Below are 25,558 nucleotides of genomic sequence, written 5' to 3'. Positions count from 1 at the left end.
AGACTTTGCCTGGGACTATAGTCAATTCCTTGTTACAATGTTGCAGTATAATTTACTCCCAGTTATGGCATGATTCAATTTTTCAGGAATATAATATCATTCCTAGTTACAGTACACTCCAGGTACATAATATAATTCAGTCTTTGCAATTTAACCTCTAGTACTAGTTAAGGATTTATTTCAATATTCATTTTAAAATGTAAAGCGGTTCCTAGCAGGATCATTGCATTTGAGACAAAATCACTTGGAACCCAGAATCGTTGTGGTGTAATGACAGGTTTGTCAATTGTCATTATAATGCATGGTCAGTAATTAATTCTACAACTTTAAGTGGTTGTTTACTCAACAAGACCTACTGTTGTATAAAGATACATGTTATACCACATGTTGTGTAACACTTTAATATGTTTTGACTGGTTGACAGGGTGACCTATATGAGGGGCATGGCCCAAGGGGGAAAATCTATTAATTTGGTCTAAAGCATGCTTGGGTGAAAGACAATAATTTTTGCATAAACGATGGGTCTAACAACAATTACTCTAATTTCTCTCCTTTTTTTTCTTGTTAGGTAAACAACAATGGACATTTATCATTTGAATCCGAGCTGCCAGTATATCAGGCAAACTTTGTACTGCCAAGTCGGTTTAAGTTGATAGCAGCATTCCTGGCAGACATAGACACAACATTCGCTGGATCAGTGTATTACAGGTGGGTTTTTTTCACTTTATGTGATAGCACAGGTCAGTTTTATGTTCGCCACGTTTTTCATGTACATATGTGCATCTTACATGTTCACTATATCATCTATAGCTGTAAAAAATAAAATACATCTTAAATTAGAGAAAACACTTCTCCAGCAGAATCAAAGCAGTAAATGACATGTACAAGGGAAGCATTGATAACATGTACTCATTAAGTTACCTCGCCATACTTTAATTTGTCTGATTCACTTGGTATTACTGGTGATATCTATTCTTTAACTAACTATTGATGGTTGAGTTAGACATTGACCTTTACCTGTTTCAAGGTTACTCTGTTGGAAAATGTTTAAGGCAAATGACAACCTTTTTAAAAATCTTCTTCTCAAGTTTCATAAGACCAATTGTCATGGTGTTTGCCAAGTATTTACCTGGAATGTGATGTTGTAAAGTTTCCAATCGAGTGACCTTGACCTTTTCAGTGTCACAACAACCAAACAACCATAAGCCCAATAACGGTAACACTTTGGAATGTTATGTAGACCAGAAGTGCAAATCCTTATCTGATATATTTTGTTTAGTTCAAAGGTCGAAGATTGTTGTGGTAAACTTTAACATAGACTGTAATTTGTGAAAAGTTTTTAGAATCCAGGGCCCACAGGATCATAACATTTGACCCATGAGTACCAAAGATAGAGCTCTTCATAACATAAATTTGACATAGTTTCAAGGTTACAGAGTCAAAATATCAAAAACTTAAAACAATATTTTCTGAAGAATTGGCAAATGACTTATCCTCAACTCACCACCAGCTCCTGTCTGTCAAAGTGTTACCATGACACAGAACATCTGATGAAAAAAACATTGACTTAAAAGTAATTTGTTTATGTTACATCAAATAAAAAAATTGTGTGTGTTACAGAGAATCTACAGAGACAGCATTACTGGAAAAGGCAGCTCAAGATATCCAGGCTCAGTTTGATGGTTTTGAAACATACATCCCTCGCTCCCTTTTTATAGTTACATGGGACAATGTCGGCTTCTATAGGACCAATGACACTATGGTAAGTTCTCATTAGACATTATACTGCAAAGAAAATTTTATCAACTAGTCTGTTATTGGATGAAGGTTAGCTAGGTACATAAATATTCAGACATCTATCTTAGTATATGAAGAAATGATCATGCCATTTTTTGCGGTTTATAATGGTCCTCGTAATGGCCTTGCAGTTTGACTAATTCATCAACAAATTTTCAAAAGGGTATACATTATCATGTTCTCTGTCAGCTTTCAGGGCATAGAAGAACCTGACTCTGCCAGAGACTTATGTAACTAATAGAACTTTCCCAAGAACAATGGCACCTTAATATACAATTCTGAACTTTACTTCTAATCATATAAAATCACAGGAGATGGAATGTTTATAGGATGTAAGGTAGTACGATGATTTTAATTGTTAATATTCTAAATGTAAAATGAGGTTTTTATCATTTTTCTTTATTCCAGTTAAACACTTTCCAAATTGTGATTGCTACTGATGGTGAGAGTTCCTTTGCTTGTTTTTACTATTTGGATGATGGGATAAACTGGATTCAGAGTTCTGGGAAACTGTTCCCCACACGGAGTGATCCTCCTGCTCAGGCAGGATTTGACTCTGGGGAAGGACGTGTCCATACCAAACTACCCTACTCAGGCACAGAGGAAGTAACAAGACTAGCTCAGTAGGTGTACTCATATAAGCACAGGATATATCACACATGTGCATCTCACACAACACATTTGTATCTTACATGTGTATCTCACACAAAACAGATGTGTCTCACAGGTGTACGGTATTTCATATGTGTATCTCATACAAAACATTTCTTTTCACATGTGTATCTCACACAAAACATTTTTTTCACATGTGTATCTCACACGAAACAGGTGTACCACACAAAGCACAGGTGTATAATACACATACAGGAATCACTCACAATACTGGTATATATACAAGTCTGCTGTTCCTCTGTCTGGCGTCACCTTTTCAGTTAAAACAACTTCTTCTCAACAACCAAAACGCCCATCATACTGGAATGATAGGCTGTTGGGTATGTTTCGATGATTGGCCCTGACCCACTTTCAAGGTCACAGGGGTCAAATGTGTGAATAACTTTATTTTTTTTTCTTTTCAGCAAGTAATAGCTCTGGGTCATGATGTTTGTGTAGTAGTATACTTGTGAAATAGGCTTTCAGGTTTGAAAGTACATGTATTGACGTAATGAACTGACAAGGCCTTCTGTGTTGGCTGTGATGACAAATTCAGGCACATTTGGCCTCTTGTTTTTATAGAGAATCAAATGTCGGTGTAGCAGGAGTGTGGATGTACAAGATTGGTAACACACTAGGAGAAGATATCCGTGGACCAGAAGAGGATGATGGTGATGGTAAGTTATACTTCAAACACACTTGGAGAGGAGATATCAGTGGGCAGAGTGACAGTGAGGTTATGTTATATCTGACAACCCACTGGGAGGAGGGGACATCAGTGGACAGAATGACAGTGAGTTTATGTTATATCTGACAACCCACTTGGAGGAGGGGACATCAGTGGACAGAATGACAGTGAGGTTATGTTATATCTGACAACCCACTGGGAGGAGGGGACATCAGTGGACAGAATGACAGTGAGTTTATGTTATATCTGACAACCCACTTGGAGGAGGGGACATCAGTGGACAGAATGACAGTGAGGTTATGTTATATCTGACAACCCACTGGGAGGGACGGACACCAGTGGACAGAATGACAGTGAGGTTATGTTATATCTGACAACCCACTGGGGGGAGGGGACATCAGTGGACAGAATGACAGTGAGGTTATGTTATATCTGACAACCCACTGGGGGGAGGGGACATCAGTGGACAGAATGACAGTGAGGTTATGTTATATCTGACAACCCACTGGGAGGAGGGGACATCAGTGGACAGAATGACAGTGAGTTTATGTTATATCTGACAACCCACTTGGAGGAGGGGACATCAGTGGACAGAATGACAGTGAGGTTATGTTATATCTGACAACCCACTGGGAGGAGGGGACATCAGTGGACAGAATGACAGTGAGGTTATGTTATATCTGTCAACCCACTGGGGGGAGGGGACATCAGTGGACAGAATGACAGTGAGGTTATGTTATATCTGACAACCCACTGGGGGGAGGGGACATCAGTGGACAGAATGACAGTGAGGTTATGTTATATCTGACAACCCACTGGGGGGAGGGGACATCAGTGGACAGAATGACAGTGAGGTTATGTTATATCTGACAACCCACTGGGGGGAGGGGACATCAGTGGACAGAATGACAGTGAGTTTATGTTATATCTGACAACCCACTGGGGGGAGGGGACATCAGTGGACAGAATGACAGTGAGGTTATGTTATATCTGACAACCCACTGGGAGGGACGGACACCAGTGGACAGAATGACAGTGAGGTTATGTTAAATCTGACAACACTTACATGTTAGTGTAACTAGAAGTATTTGAACCCTTTTTTTCTGTTATTTCAGTGGTAATCTTTGATCCAGATACAGCTTCCCAGATCTGCCAAAGGGAGGGTACCCATCCGCAGTGTCATAGCAGTGCCCGCTGTCTTGACTTTGCTTTTGGTATCTGTTGTGCTTGTATTCCACCCAGTTATGGCAATGGACGTAACTGTCTTACATTTGGTAAGTCGGTCAGTGATGTTACTCCACAATTGATAAATTTACTTACATTCTGATATTCACTAACTTGAAATCTCAGAATGATTGGTTAGGTTTTGTGCAGATAATGTTGGTATTTCTGCTTTTGCCAAATATTTTATTAACAAATGCTGTTTGTCAATGTGATTTTTTTCCATCAACTGAAACTGAAGTCACAGGATAGTGTTTATTTTATAGAGGCACCCCAGCGACTAAATGGCAAGGTGTATGGAACCCTAAATGGTGTCTCTATTGACAACCTGGACATGCATGCCTATGTAGTGACATCTGACGGCCGTGCCTACACTGCAATCAGTCAAGTTTCACCAGAGCTGGGAACCCTCATGCTCACACTGAACACCATCGGTGGAATAATTGGCTGGATGTTTGCCCTCCCCAACGGTCCCCTGGCTCGCAATGGATTTATGATCACAGGTAGATACAATCATCGTGGTAATAATTAATTGTTTTAATTACACATGTAATTACAAGCACACAGATTATAATGGCATGACAATGCCTGAGTACATATGTAGGAAGAAATTTGTATCTACTCTGCAAAATGGTTTATCATGTCGTATATTTAATGTGTTTGATAGGTGGAGAATTTAACAGAACAGCAGTCATCTCCTACCAGAGTGGAGAGGTAGTCACACTACGTCAGAGGTTCTTTGGTCAAGATACCCTGGACCAAACTGGACTTGAAACACAAATCAGCGGTGTTGTCCCAGAGGTGGTTAATGGTGGCAAAGTGACTGTCGGGGACTACAAGGAGGAGTATGTACATGCTGGCCGTGGTGAGTTAAAAATCTCCTACGATTATATAATCTATCATATAACTGGTAACTCTTCATCATGGTTACTAAGCCCCTAGCAACCAAGGTAACTGTGTTACTGGGAGCCATGTTAACTGTCATTAGCAACTATGATAACTGAGTCACTAAGAACCATGGATACTGTTTCACTGGGATACATGGTAGCTATGTCACCAAGAACCATGGATACTGTTTCACGGGGATACGTGGTAGCTATGTCACCAGGAACCATGGATACTGTTTGACTGGGATACAGGGTAGCTATGTCACCAGGAACCATTGATACTGTTTGACTGGGATACATGGTAGCTATGTCACCAGGAACCATGGATACTGTTTCACTGGGATACATGGCAGCTATGTCACCAGGAACCATGGATACTGTTTGACTGGGATACATGGTAGCTATGTCACCAGGAACCATGGATACTGTTTCACTGGGATACATGGTAGCTATGTCACCAGGAACCATGGATACTGTTTCACTGGGATACATGGTACTATATCACTAGAAACCATGGATACTGTTTCACTGGGATACATGGTACTATATCACTAGAAACCATGGATACTGTTTCACTGGGATACATGGAAATGATTTCATTCACTAGGTATTCTGGTAATTATATCACAAAGAAACCATGGTAACTATGTCACTAGCAATCATGGTAAATGTAAATTTTTGTATTTGTGTTTGACATATTTGTAAAGTTTGAAAAAAATGGAATTCAGTTTTTACATTTATGAAGTTTGAATATATATAGATAATGCTCACATGAAGTAAAGTGAAAGAATGTTTAATAAATGTTAACTTTGAAGGATCCAGGTGCTGAAGTTAGAGATAATGTTGAATATTCCTGTATTTTATTGTACTTATAACTTGTTGATTTAGGTGTAATCACCTCCTACTCAACACGGACCTATCTCGTGGATGGTGTATCGTACCAGTACACATGGAATCAGACTATCATGTTTAACGAATGTATCTATGACCCTGAACCACAGCGAGACACCATGAGGCTCAGCAGCAAGCGTAACCGAGTCATCTATGACAACCTCAATGAAATTCTGCGATATGCTATGACAAACCAGATAGCTGCACTAACAGGTATCTATCTACACTATCCTTTCCACTGATGTTCCTCCCTAATCTCAGCTGTCTGTCCACTTTTCACAATCACTTAGAATTTGTAAGATTTATTTAGTTAACAAGTTTTACGTCCACTTTTTCGGCTTTTCCACCTTCTAGCGGATAAGATTTTGTAAAGGTTTTATTTTACTGACAATACTGACTATTGTAGATTCTGATCCATGCCGAGATGCTGCAGAGGTTTGTGGGCAGTACTCAGAGTGTACCCCTGATGGATCATCCTTTATCTGTTCTTGTCTATCTGGATTCCAAGATGATGGAGGATCATGTCAAGGTAAGGAATGACTGGAAGGACAGAATGTCAACTATGTGTGGGTAAGGGTAAAGTAGTATAGCCTACTGCTTAATGAAGAGTTAGACAGTCAGAGGTCCTGGGTTGGATCCCATCAGAGGCATTGAGGAAATGAAGAATGACTGCTCTAGTTCAATCTTACATTGTAACTGTATTGTTACAATCTAACATTGAATACTGAATTGTTACAACCTTACATTGAATACTGTATTGTTACAACCTTACATTGTAACTGTATTGTTACAACCTTACATTGTAACTGTATTGTTACAACCTTACATTGAATACTGTATTGTTACAACCTTACATTGTAACTGTATTGTTACAATCTTACATTGTAACTGTATTGTTACAATCTTACATTGTAACTGTATTGTTACAACCTTACATTGTAACTGTATTGTTACAATCTTACATTGTAACTGTATTGTTACAATCTTACATTGTTAATACTTGTAATTGTTACAATCTTATATTGTAACTGTATTGTTACAATCTTACATTGAATACTGAATTGTTACAACCTTACATTGAATACTGTATTGTTACAGCCTTACATTGAATACTGAATTGTTACAACCTTACATTAAATACTGAATTGTTACAATCTAACATTGAATACTGAATTGTTACAACCTTACATTAAATACTGAATTGTTACAATCTTACATTGAATACTGAATTGAATACTGTATTGTTACAATCTTACATTGAATACTGAATTGTTACAACCTTACATTAAGTACTGAATTGTTACAATCTTACATTGAATACTGTATTGTTACAACCTTACATTGAATACTGAATTGTTACAATCTTACATTGAATACTGAATTGTTACAACCTTACATTGAATACTGAATTGTTACAACCTTACATTAAGTACTGAATTGTTACAATCTTACATTGAATACTGAATTGTTACAACCTTACATTGAATACTGAATTGTTACAACCTTACATTGAATGCTGAATTGTTACAACCTTACATTGAATACTGAATTGTTACAACCTTACATTGAATACTGTATTGTTACAATCTTACATTGAATACTGAATTGTTACAACCTTACATTGAATACTGAATTGTTACAATCTTACATTGAATACTGAATTGTTACAATCTTACATTGTAACTGAATTGTTACAATCTTACATTGTAACTGTATTGTTACAATCTTACATTGTAACTGTATTGTTACAACCTTACATTGAATACTGAATTGTTACAATCTAACATTGAATACTGAATTGTTACAACCTTACATTAAATACTGAATTGTTACAGCCTTACATTGAATACTGAATTGTTACAATCTTACATTGAATACTGAATTGTTACAACCTTACATTGAATACTGTTTTGTTACAATCTTACATTGAATACTGAATTGTTACAACCTTACATTGAATACTGTTTTGTTACAACCTTACATTGAATACTGAATTGGTACAACATTGAATAATGTATTGTAAAATCCTTATATTGAATACTTTATTGTTAAATCCAATCTTTGTTGCCTTGTACAGATATTAATGAGTGCATTGTATACAATGATCTCTGTGATGCGAATGCTCGCTGTTACAATGTACCTGGGAGTTTCCAATGTCAGTGCTTACCTGGTTACCGTGGAGATGGACGAACCTGTACACGTGAGTATTCACCTTCAGTTTCAATTTCTTTGTAAAACAATCAAGATATGGTTTTGATAAAGCACATGTGTGTCATCGTTTTATCTCTATGGGTATATGGAATCTCAAGCATAGACAGGATCCTTCACTAACTTGAGAGTGAAAAAGAACCCTCCGAGGATAATCAAGAATCTCCTCCATTGATAGAGATATCTCTCTCCTACCCTAAAGCTAGGGAAAGCTTTGTGTTAGACGGCCAAGAATCTCCTCTAACGATAGAGATATCTCTCTCCTACCCTAAAGCTAGGGAAAACTTCGTGTTAGACAGCCAAGAATCTCCTCTAACAATAGAGATATCTCTCTCCTACCCTAAAGCTAGGGAAAGCTTTGTGTTAGACAGCCAAGAATCTCCTCTAACGATAGAGATATCTCTCTCCTACCCTAAAGCTAGGGAAAGCTTTGTGTTAGACAGCCAAGAATCTCCTCTAACGATAGAGATATCTCTCTCCTACCCTAAAGCTAGGGAAAACTTTGTGTTAGACGGCCAAGAATCTCCTCCATTGATAGAGATATCTCTCTCCTACCCTAAAGCTAGGGAAAACTTTGTGTTAGACGGCCAAGAATCTCCTCCATTGATAGAGATATCTCTCTCCTACCCTAAAGCTAGGGAAAGCTTTGTGTTAGACAGCCAAGAATCTCCTCTAACAATAGAGATATCTCTCTCCTACCCTAAAGCTAGGGAAAGCTTTGTGTTAGACAGCCAAGAATCTCCTCCATTGATAGAGATATCTCTCTCCTACCCTAAAGCTAGGGAAAGCTTTGTGTTAGACAGCCAAGAATCTCCTCTAACGATAGAGATATCTCTCTCCTACCCTAAAGCTAGGGAAAGCTTTGTGTTAGACGGCCAAGAATCTCCTCTTTTGATAGAGATATCTCTCTCCTAGCCTAAAGCTAGATAAAGCTTTGTGTTAGACAGCCAAGAATCTCCTCTTTTGATAGAGATATCTCTCTCCTACCCTAAAGCTAGATAAAGCTTTGTGTTAGACGGCCAAGAATCTCCTCCATTGATAGAGATATCTCTCTCCTACCCTAAAGCTAGATAAAGCTTTGTGTTAGACAGCCAAGAATCTCCTCTAACGAATCTCTCTCCTACCCTAAAGCTAGATAAAGCTTTGTGTTAGACAGCCAAGAATCTCCTCCATTGCTCTCTCTCTACCCTAAAGCTAGATAAAGCTTTGTGTTAGACAGCCAAGAATCTCCTCCATTGATAGAGATATCTCTCTCCTACCCTAAAGCTAGATAAAGCTTTGTGTTAGACAGCCAAGAATCTCCTCCATTGATAGAGATATCTCTCTCCTACCCTAAAGCTAGATAAAGCTTTGTGTTAGACAGCCAAGAATCTCCTCTAACGATAGAGATATCTCTCTCCTACCCTAAAGCTAGATAAAGCTTTGTGTTAGACAGCCAAGAATCTCCTCTAACGATAGAGATATCTCTCTCCTACCCTAAAGCTAGATAAAGCTTTGTGTTAGACAGCCAAGAATCTCCTCTTTTGATAGAGATATCTCTCTCCTATCCTAAAACTAGGGAAATATCCTATTAGTTTTCATGGAACAAACTAAACACCCGAATATGTCTTTACAACTCAAGGAAAAATGCTCTCCTTATTGGTGTTGAAGGTGAAGTCCAGCGATGTGGAGATGATATTTGTCATGAGAACGGCCGCTGTGTGTACAACAGTGATTTAGGCAAGCCAATGTGTGAGTGTCGTCAGGGGTTCCGTGGGGATGGAGTCAACTACTGTTCAGCTGGTAAGCATGCATGTTGATACTGTTTACTCAGTGTTTAAGGTATCATTACACCCCTCGGCAATGAAGTTGGAGGTGGGAATAGATTATACTTGAATCAGCTTGTCTGTCTGTAGGAAAATTTCGTTCAGACAGCTCCACTTAAACTTGTGGAAAGATTTCAATGACACTGCACAAGATCATTGACCACCATATGAAGATGTACATACAGGTTTTTTTCAGCAGAAATTTGGGTTGCCATGGTAACAAGGTCACTATAAACAGTTTTTTATGTAATGGCCATAACTCATCAATCCTTGGATCAATTTCATTGATACTTGGTGAAGTGGTGTATCAATGTCTGGAAGTTAACTCATCAGTTGTTTCCAGAACTGTTTCTACGAAAACTTGATGTAGGCTTCTGATAGGTTGAAATTGAAATATTGTCTGACTGTGCTGAAAATTGAAATGTAAAGGTTTTAAAGGAAGGCAAATCCAATGGTGCCATTTTCAAAAAATTTGGTTGCTATGGTAACCATATAAGGATATTTTCTAGACTGCTCCTAATGCTGTGGACTGATTTCAATGAAACTACACAGGAATGTTAGGTAGGGACTATGTGTAGATGTGCAAAAGGACTTTTCAGCAGAAATTTGGATTGCCATGGTAACCAGGTCACTATACACAAGTTTTCATATAAGGTGCCATAGCTCTTAGCCCTTTAATTGATTATGTTTAAACTTGATCAAGTGATACCGCTAATTTTAGCCTGTAATTTGACATACCTATAAGGTGTTCCAAAATGATTGAACTTAATAGGAGCACAATGGAGGCTTCTGATTAGTTGAAATTAAGATATCATTTGGTAAAGTTGAAAGTTGGTATAAAAAGGTTTAGGGGGATGACAAATACAATGATACCATTTTTGAGGGAAAAAAAGGTTGCCATGGTGACCAAATTAAGGCCTCATAGAAGACTCGGGTCGGGACAACCTCTCCGTAACTATTTGGGAAGGGTGTTAGTCAGCCATCTTGGAGACTGTTCTACTTAAGAATGTTTGGTTCCAAAGTTACCTTATCCTGAGTCACACTGTATAAACATACCTACATGTGGTCTTTGATTACAGAATTCAACTGTAATGAAGTAGATGTGTGTCATCAGGACGCTGAGTGTGTTTACAATGATCAGGAGGACAAGTATATCTGTGAATGTAATGAAGGATACAGCGGTGATGGCACAGTGTGTGAACGGTATGGAATAGGTGAGTATCTCATCAGTATACAGTAAACGTAACCAGGGAAACAGCAACGATTCAAAAGTGTGTGAACGGTATAGGTATCTCATCGGTATACAGTAAACATAACCGGGGATACAGCAATGATTCAAAAGTGTGAGAACGGTATAGGTATCTCATCAGTATACAGTTAACATAACCAGGGTTACAGCAATGCTTCAAAAGTGTGTGAACGGTATAGGTATCTCATCAGTATATATTAAACCTAACCGGGGATACAGCAACGATTTCTGCGTGTGTGAACAGTATAGTATAGGGTTATGGTAAGCATGTTTGTGCAGGATACAACAGAGACAACACTCTGTGTGAATGCTATTTTATAGGTGAGTATCTATGTACAGGAAGAAGTTTAGAATACAGGTGAGAAAGTTACATGTATAGAATAGACATATGTATAAATCGTTGAGAATGTCACAGCGTTGGTATACAACATCTGTCACTGATTTATATTGAAAAGTGATATGATATTAGATTGCTACAAATCATACCTAACACACTCATGTGATAATGAATATATATCATTTTTTGTAAAACTGGTAATTTTTCTGGAACAGATTCTGATTGCAGTCTGTGTAGTGACGATGCACAGTGTTTGTTTGACCCTAGCCGACTGGTACGGTATTGTCAATGTAACCAGGGATACTCTGGAGACGGCCAGACCTGTACGCCGATCAGTAAGTAAACCTACTGACATTTTTACCTAGAAAGGCAGCAGAAAAATGACAGGATACTGGGTGTTTCATCGTAACAAAATATATTTAAATAACAACATATATATATCTTACATATGTGGTTCACAGAGATGATAGTATACATACATCTCTTTATATCATAGAACAGTTTGATGTACAAGGTCATGTCACTAGAATCACACTCCTGATAGATCTGGTATGTGTCATCATAGTGTTATTATTGTTATATGTCAGTAGAATCACACTCCTGATAGATCTGGTATGTGTCATCATAGTGTTATATTGTTATACGTCAGTAGAATCACACTCCTGATAGATCTGGTATGTGTCATCATAGTGTTATTATTGTTATATGTCAGTAGAATCACACTCCTGATAGATCTGGTATGTGTCATCATAGTGTTCTTATTGTTATATGTCAGTAGAATCACACTCCTGATAGATCTGGTATGTGTCATCATAGTGTTCTTATTGTTATATGTCAGTAGAATCACACTCCTGATAGATCTGGTATGTGTCATCATAGTGTTCTTATTGTTATATGTCAGTAGAATCACACTCCTGGTAGATTTGGTGTTATCATAGTGTTATATTGTTATACATCAGTAGAATCACACTCCTGATAGATTTGGTATGTGTTATCGTAGTGTTATTATTGTTATACGTCAGTAGAATCACACTCCTGATAGATTTGGTATGTGTAATCATAGTGTTATTATTATTATACGTCACTAGAATCACACTCCTGATAGATTTGGTATGTGTTATCATAGTGTTATATTGTTATACATCAGTAGAATCACACTCCTGATAGATTTGGTATGTGTTATCATAGTGTTATTATTGTTATACATCACTAGAATCACACTCCTGATAGATTTGGTATGTGTTATCATAGTGTTATATTGTTATACGTCAGTAGAATCACACTCCTGATAGATTTGGTATGTGTTATCATAGTGTTATATTGTTATACGTCACTAGAATCATACTCCTGATAGATTTGGTGTTATCATAGTGTTATATTGTTATACGTCACTAGAATCATACTCCTGATAGATTTGGTATGTGTTATCATAGTGTTATATTGTTATACATCAGTAGAATCACACTCCTGATAGATTAGGTATGTGTTATCATAGTGTTATATTGTTATACATCAGTAGAATCACACTCCTGATAGATTAGGTATGTGTTATCATAGTTTTATTATTGTTATATGTCAGTAGAATCACACTCCTGATAGATTTGGTATGTGTTATCGTAGTGTTATATTGTTATACATCAGTAGAATCACACTCCTGATAGATTAGGTATGTGTTATCATAGTGTTATATTGTTATACATCAGTAGAATCACACTCCTGATAGATTTGGTATGTGTTATCGTAGTGTTATTATTGTTATACGTCAGTAGAATCACACTCCTGATAGATTTGGTATGTGTTATCATAGTGTTATTATTGTTATACATCAGTAGAATCACACTCCTGATAGATTAGGTATGTGTTATCATAGTTTTATATTGTTATACATCAGTAGAATCACACTCCTGATAGATTAGGTATGTGTTATCATAGTGTTATATTGTTATACATCAGTAGAATCACACTCCTGATAGATTAGGTATGTGTTATCATAGTTTTACTATTGTTATATGTCAGTAGAATCACACTCCTGATAGATTAGGTATGTGTTATCGTAGTGTTATATTGTTATACATCAGTAGAATCACACTCCTGATAGATTAGGTATGTGTTATCATAGTGTTATATTGTTATACATCAGTAGAATCACACTCCTGATAGATTTGGTATGTGTTATCGTAGTGTTATTATTGTTATACGTCAGTAGAATCACACTCCTGATAGATTTGGTATGTGTTATCATAGTGTTATTATTGTTATACATCAGTAGAATCACGCTCCTGATAGATCTGGTATGTGTTATCATAGTGTTATATTGTTATACATCAGTAGAATCATACTCCTGATAGATTAGGTATGTGTTATCATAGTGTTATATTGTTATACATCAGTAGAATCACACTCCTGATAGATTAGGTATGTGTTATCATAGTGTTATATTGTTATACATCAGTAGAATCACACTCCTGATAGATTAGGTATGTGTTATCATAGTTTTACTATTGTTATATGTCAGTAGAATCACACTCCTGATAGATGTGGTATGTGTTATCATAGTGTTATATTGTTATATGTCACTAGAATTTCACTACCAATAATTGATATGTTATAAGCTGTACCAGACCAGTGTGCGGACTGCCACCAGAATGCCCGATGTGTGTATGACGATGTGGCTCGTCAGTACACCTGTCAGTGTTCCCCTGGTTACTCAGGTGATGGTTTTTATTGTGCTCCGTTGGATTGCCGTACCCAGCAGAACTGTCACATGTATGCAGACTGTGTTAACGATACAATCTTTGGAGGATTTAGATGTCTGTGTAGATATGGTTACACAGGTAAGTATTTTCTTGTCTAGACAATGTAAATTGAATTTTTAAGAATTTCTACTTTTAAAGGATTGACAATGATAAAATTATATTCAGTAGGTACACTGAATATGAAATCTATCTAGGTAACCAAAATTTGTGTTATAATTTTACAAAAATACAACCTACAAGCTTTTCATAAAACCACAAACATTTGAACCATAAAAAACCTGAAAAATATGCAATGATGTAATCTTTTATGTACCTGGTATTTGATTATGTAATTCTCTATAAAATTATGTAGTTCCTTTTTGCAATTATGTAATTATTTAATTCCTTACAGATGTAAAATATGGTAAACTCTTCAACAGTGATGACATAGTATTACAAATTACAAATATACCTGGGTATATGGTATATAAAATATACCAGGTAACACGGAATCACAGGTACATGTACACAGAAATACAGGTAAATATATACATAACACAGGTACATGTACACAGAAATACAGGTAAATGTATACATAACACAGGTACATGTACACAGAAATACAGGTAAATATATACATAACACAGGTACATGTACACAGAACTATAGGTAAATGTATACATAAAACAGGTACATGTACACAGAACTATAGGTAAATGTATACATAACACAGGTAAATGTACACAGAACTATAGGTAAATGTATACATAAAACAGGTACATGTACCCAGAACTATAGGTATATGTATACATAACACAGGTAAATGTACACAGAAATACAGGTAAATGTATACATAACACAGGTACCTGTACACAGAAATACAGGTAAATATATACATAACACAGGTACATGTACACAGAAATACAGGTAAATGTATTCATAACGCAGGTACATGTACACAGAACTATAGGTAAATATATACATAACACAGGTACATGTACACAGAAATACAGGTAAATGTATATATAACACAGGTACATGTACACAGAAATACAGATAAAAGTACACAGAAACACAGGTACTTGGATGTTTAGTAAGAGTATGACATAGATATATTTACTCAACAGGTGATGGAATTGTATGCCAACCAGACGACTGTAGTGTGACAAGGAATTGTGATTATAATGCCCAGTGTGTTCCTGATCCACGTGTTGATAATCGCTACGTGTGTCGTTGTAATCCTGGATATGATGGTGACGGCCTGATGTGCAGACAGAGAGGTATATATGTCACTTACATCTGTATCTGTTTATATAGACATATTTAGATATTATGGCTGCCTCATGTTACATTGGGTTTTTTTTTTTACTGTCTCTCCATCTGCCCACTATGGCTTCATGCAACAACTTCTGTTCTTTATTGTCATTCTTGTCTACTTAAATATTTGGGAAATATGTTTTCTTTTCAGTTTTTTAGGTCAAAGTTAACATGACCTGGTCTTTTCTGGTAGGCTTTCTACAATATGTCATATGATTTTTAGGTCAGCTGTCATGTGATCTTTTACTAAAATTAGATTTAAGATCACTTTTTCATTTCCATGCATAGACTTGTGTTTGTTTTAGTTCATCATGCCTATATATGGTACACATGCTGCTTCTGTGGGGGGACCCCTGGGATTGCTTTACAGGTTTGTATCCTAGGTGAAAGGTCAAATGAATGATTACCAATTGTAGAATGACAGTGACACTTTCCCTGCAATTGTGACTCCCTGAAACGAGGTGTTTTACTTTATGTATTTGTGCTTTGTATTACACTCACTCCCTGTGCGTTGTGTTTCAGTGACTCCCTGCAATCAGGTGTTTAACTGTGGTGAGAATGCTGAGTGTGTTTACAGTCCAGATGAGATGTCCTACAGGTGTCGCTGCTCCTCTGGTTATGAAGGCAACGGCCAAATATGCAGACCACGAGGTATTCTTTGTGAAAATCAAGTCATATATACAGAGTAACTACGTGTAAAAGACACTGATGTCACTTTATGATATCTGGGGGTAAAACTGAAATGTGGAAAACTTGAAGAGGAATGTTTGAATTTTATAGAGATGAATGAAAATATGTGTGTGGAAATACTAAATGTCCAGGGGAAAGACTTAATTAAAAAACATAAGTATAAGAAAAACTGAATTTTTGGGGGAAAAATCAATTGTGTAATTGGAAAGCAGTTTTTTGCTTGAAAAGGTATAAATTCAAAATATTTCAAGAAAACGTTAAAACATCTGGATTTGGGAATTAGAAAAGTTAGAAGGAAAAAATTGTCTTTTAGTTTTAATTCTTTGAATTCAGAACGCTATTATTTCATATTGTTGACAGGAAACAACTGTAGGAGGGACCCCCGCATCTGTGATCCAAATGCTGCCTGTGTTCTCAATGTTGACACCTTCATTTGTGTATGTAATGAAAACTTCCGGGGAGATGGACTTCGCTGTATTGGTAGGTCATTTGTGTATGTGGCCAAAAGTTTTTAAGGGGATGGACTTCACTTTGTTGGTAGGTCTTTGTGTTTGTAAACAGAATATTGGGTAGATACAATGTAGGCTTCATTTGTATTGTAATGAGAACTTGTGGTAAGGTGGACATCACTGTAGAAGTAGGTCATTTATATATGGTGTATATGGGGATTTTCAAGCAGATAGATTTACATATTTTGTGTATACTTACTTTGTGAAATTTAAATTCAGTATGACATTGTTGATTAGATAACGTTTTACTTGTACATAGTTGAGGAAATGTATGTAAATAATGTTTACACTCCAGATATAATCAATAGTGGTTATGTATTCATCACTGGATAAAATGCTGATTTACTTTTTAGCAATGGATGATGACAACAATTACTTACTCTTCTCCCGTGGCTACTCCATACACCAGATGCCCTATATGCCTAATGAGGATGATAAGGGGAAAAGAGTCCTCTATATTCCAGGTAAGACAACACCTCCTTGGTATTCCGGTCTACCTCCCAAGTATGGAATTGTCTCCCTAGATAGGACAATTCATCAACATTAAAAGTGAAAAATTGTCTCCCTTATTTACTATTAACCTTCAATGTAAAGAATTATCAGCCCTTGGTAATTATTAACCTTCAAGATTAAGAATTGTCTCCCTTGGTAATCATCAATCTCCCTGGTAAACAATTAGCACCCTTAGTAATCACCAACCTTCAAGGAAAAGCCGTAGTAGCCATCTGCCCCATTAATGTAGAAATGTTTCCATTGGTAATCGTCAGCTTTCTAAGTATAGACTTCTCTTATTTTGTGGTCAATATCTTTCAAGTATGTAATTGTCTCCCTTGGTAGTCATCTTCCTCACAAGTTTGGAATTATCTCCCTTATCTGCCGCCTAAACATGGGATAGTCCCCCTTGGTAGAACAGATCCTCAATTTCCCAGCAAGGTGGATTGAAAATGTGATACAGTTAATGTTTAATAATAATCATTCCCCCAAATTAACCTGTCTCTGGAATTTAAAAAAAATGTGTTTTTATCAAATTTCACCTGGAATTTTATTTCATGTCAGTTAACTAAACATATAAGATAATTCAGAAAAAGTATGAGATATTTTACTGAAGTGAAATGGAATGTGGGTGTTGCAGGTCAGCTAGCCATAGGAATTGACTCAGACTGTGAGGATAGAACCATGTACTGGACAGACATCAGTAATGGACAAATACATCGTGCTAACCTGGATGGAACAGAATCAACCCCTGTTATAACAGGTAAACTTGGAGGATAGCTGGAGAAAAAGGGGGAAAGAACTCAGGGAGAATTCATGTATCGACTTGTGGAAGAACAAGAGGAAAAATTGAGGGAGAATTGGTGGGATAACTTATTGATGAACTTGAGAGAGAACTGGAAAACTCAGTTGGCTATCTCTGTTGTTGAGAATTAGAAATATTAAGAACACCTGGTCAAAATGGTCAAATGAGCTCATGTCACATACTTCATATGTGTAACATCAGTTTTGACAAGGAGCACCACTGGGCAGGAAGTATTTGATGTTTAAGTAAAGGTTTGTTGCCACCATGAGAGGAACATGCTCAAATTGAAAAAAATAGTCAATCTACAAAAAATACTTCAGTATAGATGTTCATGGCCTGAGCGATTTGATTGTTCAGAAGTGCCCCCATCTCATGTACTCTTTTTCTAAATGTAGTGTCATTAAACTGTCGGATCTGAATTGACAAAATCATTTCGTTTTCATTATAATGGCTAACAATTTATAATATATAATGCCACTAGATTTGAGCTCACCAGAGGGCGTGGCAGTAGACTGGCTGTCAAGAAACCTGTATTGGACAGATTCTGGACTGGATGTTATCTCTGCCTCCAGACTAGATGGGACCTACAAAAAGGCTGTCATCCAGGGAAACCTAGTAAACCCAAGGGCCATTGTCCTTGACCCATCTAAAGGGTGAGTTATCTTGTTTACTCAGGTAATTGTATTTCTTTGTAGTGGACTGTGTGACCCTTATGTACTGTGTGACCCTTGTGTACTGTGTGACCTTTACGTACTAAGTGACTTTTGTTTCAGTGTTGTGTATTGTTGTGACCTCTGTTTCTGTGTTGTGTATTGTGTAATCCCTGTTTTTGTGTTGTTAGCCCACCACCATCAGATGGTGGACTATTTAAATCACCCTATTTCTGTTTTGTTATCGTTACTACTTGAGAATTACTGGATGCATCTTTCTTAAATTCATATGTAGGTTCCCTTTGGTCCCAAGTTGTGATCGTTTGATTTTGAGAATGATCAGAAAAACAAAATGGCTGACAGGTGGTCATCTTGGATTTTGACTAGTAAAGATTGTTATCCCTATTTTTTGAGAACTACTGAATGGATTTCTCTCAAATTTCATAAGTATGTTCCCTTTGGTCTCTACTTGTGCCTTTTTGATGTTGGGACTGATAAGAAAAAACAAAATGGCTTTCAGGCGACCATCTTGAATATGACAGATAAAATTTATCATCACTATTTTTGAAAAGGAATGTTCAAATTTCTTATCATTAAAAGCAAAAGCACAGAGGAGAAGAGAAAAGAAGGGAAAAGATCCAACTTTGAAAAAGCATAGAATGATTAAACAATGGTGGGCACCAAGATCCCTCTGGGATATCTTGTTTATTGTGACCTCTCTTTCTGTGTTGTGTATTGTGTTACCCTTGCTTTTGCATTTTGTAATGTGGGACCTCTGTTTCAGTACTGTTGTGATTTGTGTAATATATTGTTTGACCCCTGTTTCTGTTTTGTGTTTTGTATGATGTGACCTCAGCTTCTGTGTTGTGTAATGTGTAGACTCTGCTTTTGTGTTTTTTGTAGTGTACCATGTGACCTCTATTTTTAGAATGATGTACTGGGCAGACTGGGACCGGGCCGGAGCTAAGATTGAAATGGCCTATATGGATGGTGAAGACAGGAAGGTTTTGGTGGAGTCAGATCTTGGCTTACCTAATGGTCTAACCATAGACTTCCACACACAACAGGTCTGCTGGGGAGATGCAGGTAGGATATTCAGACAAATGGTGGAGAAGTTTGACAGTTAAATGAGGGAAAGGTATACCATTTCACCTGTCCTTACTGTTGAGCTTTACTTCAGAGTTGTCTCTTTACTTGCCTGGGGTATTCATACAAGATAAAACAAGGAGTTTCCCAAGATTGAATTTATTTCACTTCTCAAGGTATAAAGCTTCTGTATTGATGTTATATCTCTATAAAATATCATGAAAGGATTTAGTTAATGTTTACACCTTCAACGTCAAATAAACTTTTAGAATTCAAGAAATGATTCTCCAACCCCAAATGTTAAAATCCACCCAGGTGTTGAGCAGGAGTAGTGTTTTAATCCATAGGGGTAGGGCCCCAAAATGGGAAGTTAAACACTGTCAAAATGCTACTCTTTCATAATATTTGAATGGATTTCTTTCAAAATTTGTCTTAAGCATCATTAGGGATGGGCAATTAGTTATTCAAAAAGTTTATTTGACCCCAAGGGACCTGGTGGCAGGTCCCCAAAATTGGAAGTTAGACAATATTTTGCTTCTCTTCCTTAATGCTTGGAGAAGTTTCAATCAAATTTGGTGTCAAATATTATTAGGGAATGGCAATGCATGAAGTGATCCTGAGATTGTCCTGACCAAATACCATCTTTTAGTTTGGTCCAAAATCCAACATAACTCTTTTCTGTGGGCTGTTCTTTACTCTGATGGTTGATTGTCAGATTACCATAAAAGGCCCTGGCCCACTTGTTGGAATACTAAGGGTACCTCTTTTACCCCTTTTTCCTCCATTTGCCATAACTGTAACCTTCCTCACCCCCACCCAAGTTTGGGATGGGTGTATACTGGAAACACTGTTGATCTGTCCATAAATATCCTTTGTAGAACTCTGTTGAACCGATTCCAATGAAAATTTAGATCAATATAAAGGGTTATATGTAGATATGCATGAATTTTTTTTTCAAAAAGACAATGTCACTGGGTAAGAGGTCATGGTCAAATTTTGTACCTTTTAACTGATGCATTTTTAGCCCCCCTCCCCCCTCCCCCCCACCCACTCATCATACTGTGGGCTTTTCAAATTGACCTATGTCCATTAGTAAACAATTTTTGTTATCGCTATTTCTTGTGAAGAACTTGTACTTGTATCTTTCTCAAATTTCATATGTAGGCTCCCTTTGATCACTAGTTGTGACTGTTTGATTGAGGGACTGATCAGAAAACATAATGGCTGACAGATAGCCATCCTGAGTTTTTCGCCAACCTGGCCCTAAGGGTCAAGTGAACTTATGCAATGGTGGGGCATCTATCATTCATCCTTTCGTCCATCCTTCCTTCCATCGTCTGTTGTCGATCCGCCCAGTGTCAACTTTCAAATTAAATTAAATCTCAAAAGCCAATAGACCAAATGTCAAGATATTTGGCTGATAAGTTCTCAGGATGAAGCCCAACAAATTTTGCGAAAAAGAAATGACCTTGACCCTTATTAAACAAGGAGTCAAATGATCAAATGTTGAGGTTACTGGGTAAGAGGTCAATGTCAAGTTTTATATCTTTCCACTAATGCATATTGTTTTAAATTATGAAGCAAAGTTGATGGGAGTTAAAGAAGGAGCCAACTAATTAAAAGTCAAGGTCACTGCAGCAAAGGTCAAGGTCATGGGTCAAAGTCAATTATTGTATCTTTTCACTGATGCATATGTAATGATATTATGAAGCAGGTTAAGTTGGTCAGAATTAAACAAGGAGTTAACTAACCAAAAGTCAAGGTCACTGGGTCAGAGGTCAAATTCATAACCTCAACCCCAATGAATTTTCCACATTGCTGCAAATGTAGTCATATTTGCTGACATGTTCATTTGTGCTTATCCGAGTTTTGCCCGTCAATACTATCCTATGTATTTACTCATATTTATAGCTCTTACAATGAAGTATTATAGCATCCAAATGCTAGGCGTATAACTCTTGGTGACAGTTCTAGTTGAAATTCTCAGTTATTAAGGCCACTTTTTGTTTTGTTTTTGTTATATTTGATAGTGTTCTAACCATGTCCTAGATACTTAGCATTACAAACATCATGGCTATGCAACAAACCAGCGAAAAATGTTCAATACTAGTAATTACGGCTATTATTTCTTAATACTGCAAAAAAATTAACTACATAAAGTTTGATGGCTATTTTGTTTCAGGTGTAAGAAAGATAGAATGTATACGTTCAGATGGTGTAGGAAGAAAGACCCTTGTAGATAATGCTGCTTATCCATTTGATCTGGCACTGGTCAGTAACAACATTTACTGGTCAGACTGGACAGTGTGAGTAACTAGATGTTTCACAGGACACTAATAGGACCCTTTTCTTCCCTTTGTCACTTAAATACTTTTGATTGTGTTTAAGGCAGGGATCAATTAATTGATTGTATTTTTGATGACTCATTGTGCAATTAATTCTAGATTTGTTAGTCATGTTTTTATGAATTCATAATGCTAGGTTAAGGAAACTTTCCAAGTATCCAGTCCTTCCTTTTCACATTGATAAAGAACTTCAGGGACACTTGAAAGTAAAGTGAACACATCTGACAGGAAACATTGAATTTGTTACATTTTGAACTATATCATAAGTTATTTATACATATTGTGTTGAGAAATTTTCAAGTGTGTGTATGTTGTTTCACCACAGTCCTGGTGTACTGAAGGTTAGTCATAGTGGAGGAGAGGTGGGTGATCCACTTGATCTACCCGTCGGAGGGAACGGGAAGCTGTATGGTATTACAGCTGTCAGAGCCACATGTCCACGAGGTATGTAATCTAGTAATACAGTGATCCTCTCACAATAAAGACATTTAAAGGAACACCATAAACTTGTTGATTTTGTTATGATCTACTGTCAGGAATGTTTATGTCTCACCTTACATTTTCTCTATCTAACAGCCATTAATGCCTGTGCCAGAGACAATGGTGGCTGTAAATACTTATGTCTGCCAACACCAAATGGAGGACGAACCTGTGGTTGTCCAGACGATGTTGATCCTGCAGACTGTAATCTTGTGGCTTGAAACAACATGTAGAAGGTGAGTATTAATGTGACATCAATTAATTGGTCATTAAGTTACATACAGGGTGACATTGTTAGAGTGATCACTAAGTTATGTACAGGGTGACATTGTTAGAGTGATCATAAAGTTATATACAAAGTGACATTGATGGAGTGATCACTAAGTTATGTACAGGGTGACATTGTTAGAGTGATCATAAAGTTATATACAAAGTAACATTGTTAGAGTGATGTTAAGTTTTTATACAAAGTGAATTTGACATTGCTGGAGTGACCATTAGGAATGATCAGAAGGCTTTCAATAAATTAGATTTTAATGTGCTTTGTAAAGATATTGGATACCAGGCCCATTGCACCTCTTGTTTTCCTTTCCTCAATGTCTGTCAGTAAATCAGTAACTTTATGATCTAGAAATCTGATTTTTTTTTATTTGTTTTGAAAACAGAAAAATGAAGTGGAGGGCCAGGAGTGTGAGATGAGGGGACTGGTTCTACACTCCTGTACAGCAGAAGTTGAGAGAGAAGGGAGGATGGAACCCTTGTCAAGGACATATACAAAATTCTGTTATGCTTCTGAATATTTCCTTTATTTTATATCATAATTGCCTTACCATATCTTCATATTTTAAATTTGTTCAACAACAACTAACAAAACATACTTATGTACAAATGCATCAGAAAATTGAAATAAGCATTTATTTTTTAAAGAATTTGTTTATGATTTAAACAAAACGCAAGTTTAATCCCGCTAGTGTTTTTAAAAAACCACCATATTTTATATTGAGCTTGATGTATAGTGTTGCTTCTTTTTTATGCTTTATTTAATCATAAAAAAGGCACTATTGTGCTGATTTCCTTCCTGATCAAAATATCATTTCATGTCCACCAGTGTGTCTCCATATAAAAACCTGTTACTTTCTAGCAAATTAATGTGTCCAGATTATCTCTCTCCTCAGATCTGTAATCAGAAGGTTCATGGAGACAAGTGTAGGACAGGTCCTGCCCAGTTGATGTTACTGTATCATTATAGATATTTTTGTAAGTTTGTAGTCGTGTTTACTAAAGTGCATTGTACATGATGTATAAACCCACTGCTGTGCCATTAATAGGTTAGCCAGTTTTAGTCTATATTTTTATGTAGATTGTTGGTTTGGAAATCAATAGTCAAGTTATACCGGTAATTTAGTAGGAGTAATGATAAACTAAGAGGCATTTGTTTTACTTACTTTTTTTTACATGTGCAATGTGAATTAGTAAAGTTTTTTTTTTATATTTTAGAGATATTTGATGTTGTGTGTATATTTATGGGTAAGTCAGTTGAAATTGTAATGATGATTAATTTGATTCAGCATCTGTAGTCAGTGATGTTGTTCTCTACCCCAATGTTGCCTGTCAAACGGTGTTGTGATTATGTAAATACTACAACTTGTAGACTTTATCAGAAAAGATTCCATGTTTGATGCCAAGATGATTTTGGAATTTGTTTCATTTTACTTTGGCAGACAATAAAAAAAAAAATAGAATTAGAACCAAATGTTATTTTCCTGTACAAAATGAAATGATTTTCCTACCAACAAGGAAATAGGTGTCCCACATTCTAGTGATGGTGCTGTGTTCAAATGTATTATTCCTTGAGCTTAATCATGTCACATTTTCACATTTTTAAATTTTCACATTTTTACCAGTTTAAAATTGATATCAAGATGACGGTATGGAAAACAAAAATGAAACATGGAATATTGATTAAAACCTTGTGCCATTGTTTAGCTTAAGCATTATTTTTACATGCCCTTTGAAGTAATATTTTGAGTGTTGAAACTGACCAGTATTATATGGATGAAAACATTTACTACTCTTGTAAAAATGATTGTTTAATTCGTTTCTAGAATGTTGATGTCTTTTACTACTTGCTCTCAAAATTGCTCAAGTCAACCATCAAGTGCATTTAAAGAGTTTATTTCCTGAAAACATTTTATCTCCCAGAATTTTTTATATTAAATTCACAATTTAAGACGCTGCTATAAAGCAGTTCTGATCCTTTGATTGAAACTATGATGTGCATCATGTTTCTAGGTATTTCATATTTGGATAATAAACATTAGACAAGATTTTGCTTTCATTGTTATTTTCTTAGTTACCTTGGTATATTTGTGTTTATTGTATTAGTTACCCTGGTATATTTGTGTTTATTGTATTAGTTACCCTGGTATATTTGTGTTTATTGTATTAGTTACCCTGGTATATTTGTGTTTATTGTATTAGTTACCTTGGTATATTTGTGTTTATTGTATTAGTTACCTTGGTATATTTGTGTTTATTGTATTAGTTACCCTGGTATATTTGTGTTTATTGTATTAGTTACCCTGGTATATTTGAGTTTATTTTCTTAGTTACCTTGGTATATTTGTGTTTATTGTATTAGTTACCTTGGTATATTTGTGTTTATTGTATTAGTTACCCTGGTATATTTGTGTTTATTTTCTTAGTTACCGTGGT

General features: G+C 36.3%; 1 protein-coding gene across 1 annotated transcript in view; it reads left to right on the top strand.

Annotated features, from left to right (window-relative positions):
- LOC132549163 (nidogen-1-like) overlaps positions 1 to 25,170 on the top strand; it is a 34,495-nt gene extending 9,325 nt beyond the window's left edge. Inside the window, exons 2-26 of the mRNA XM_060213084.1 lie at positions 569 to 708; positions 1,621 to 1,762; positions 2,206 to 2,420; positions 3,031 to 3,125; positions 4,252 to 4,410; positions 4,624 to 4,860; positions 5,025 to 5,222; positions 6,133 to 6,348; positions 6,542 to 6,664; positions 8,213 to 8,335; positions 9,994 to 10,125; positions 11,228 to 11,362; positions 11,950 to 12,069; positions 14,347 to 14,568; positions 15,597 to 15,749; positions 16,309 to 16,437; positions 16,837 to 16,956; positions 17,339 to 17,449; positions 18,118 to 18,240; positions 18,764 to 18,935; positions 19,861 to 20,018; positions 22,201 to 22,324; positions 22,689 to 22,807; positions 22,940 to 23,079; positions 23,509 to 25,170. Of these exons, the coding sequence (XP_060069067.1) occupies positions 569 to 708; positions 1,621 to 1,762; positions 2,206 to 2,420; positions 3,031 to 3,125; positions 4,252 to 4,410; positions 4,624 to 4,860; positions 5,025 to 5,222; positions 6,133 to 6,348; positions 6,542 to 6,664; positions 8,213 to 8,335; positions 9,994 to 10,125; positions 11,228 to 11,362; positions 11,950 to 12,069; positions 14,347 to 14,568; positions 15,597 to 15,749; positions 16,309 to 16,437; positions 16,837 to 16,956; positions 17,339 to 17,449; positions 18,118 to 18,240; positions 18,764 to 18,935; positions 19,861 to 20,018; positions 22,201 to 22,324; positions 22,689 to 22,807; positions 22,940 to 23,064 (3,591 nt within the window). The 3' untranslated portion in view covers positions 23,065 to 23,079; positions 23,509 to 25,170. The remainder of the gene's footprint in view (positions 1 to 568; positions 709 to 1,620; positions 1,763 to 2,205; positions 2,421 to 3,030; positions 3,126 to 4,251; positions 4,411 to 4,623; positions 4,861 to 5,024; positions 5,223 to 6,132; positions 6,349 to 6,541; positions 6,665 to 8,212; positions 8,336 to 9,993; positions 10,126 to 11,227; positions 11,363 to 11,949; positions 12,070 to 14,346; positions 14,569 to 15,596; positions 15,750 to 16,308; positions 16,438 to 16,836; positions 16,957 to 17,338; positions 17,450 to 18,117; positions 18,241 to 18,763; positions 18,936 to 19,860; positions 20,019 to 22,200; positions 22,325 to 22,688; positions 22,808 to 22,939; positions 23,080 to 23,508) is intronic.
- Positions 25,171 to 25,558: the final 388 nt, after the last annotated feature.

This window comes from Ylistrum balloti, unplaced genomic scaffold (assembly GCF_031769215.1).
Source record: "Ylistrum balloti isolate Yb309-2 unplaced genomic scaffold, AGI_CSIRO_Ybal_v1 Utg370042, whole genome shotgun sequence".
In the NCBI taxonomy this organism is placed as follows: domain Eukaryota; kingdom Metazoa; phylum Mollusca; class Bivalvia; order Pectinida; family Pectinidae; genus Ylistrum; species Ylistrum balloti.
This window is presented reverse-complemented; position numbering and strand designations above follow the sequence as displayed.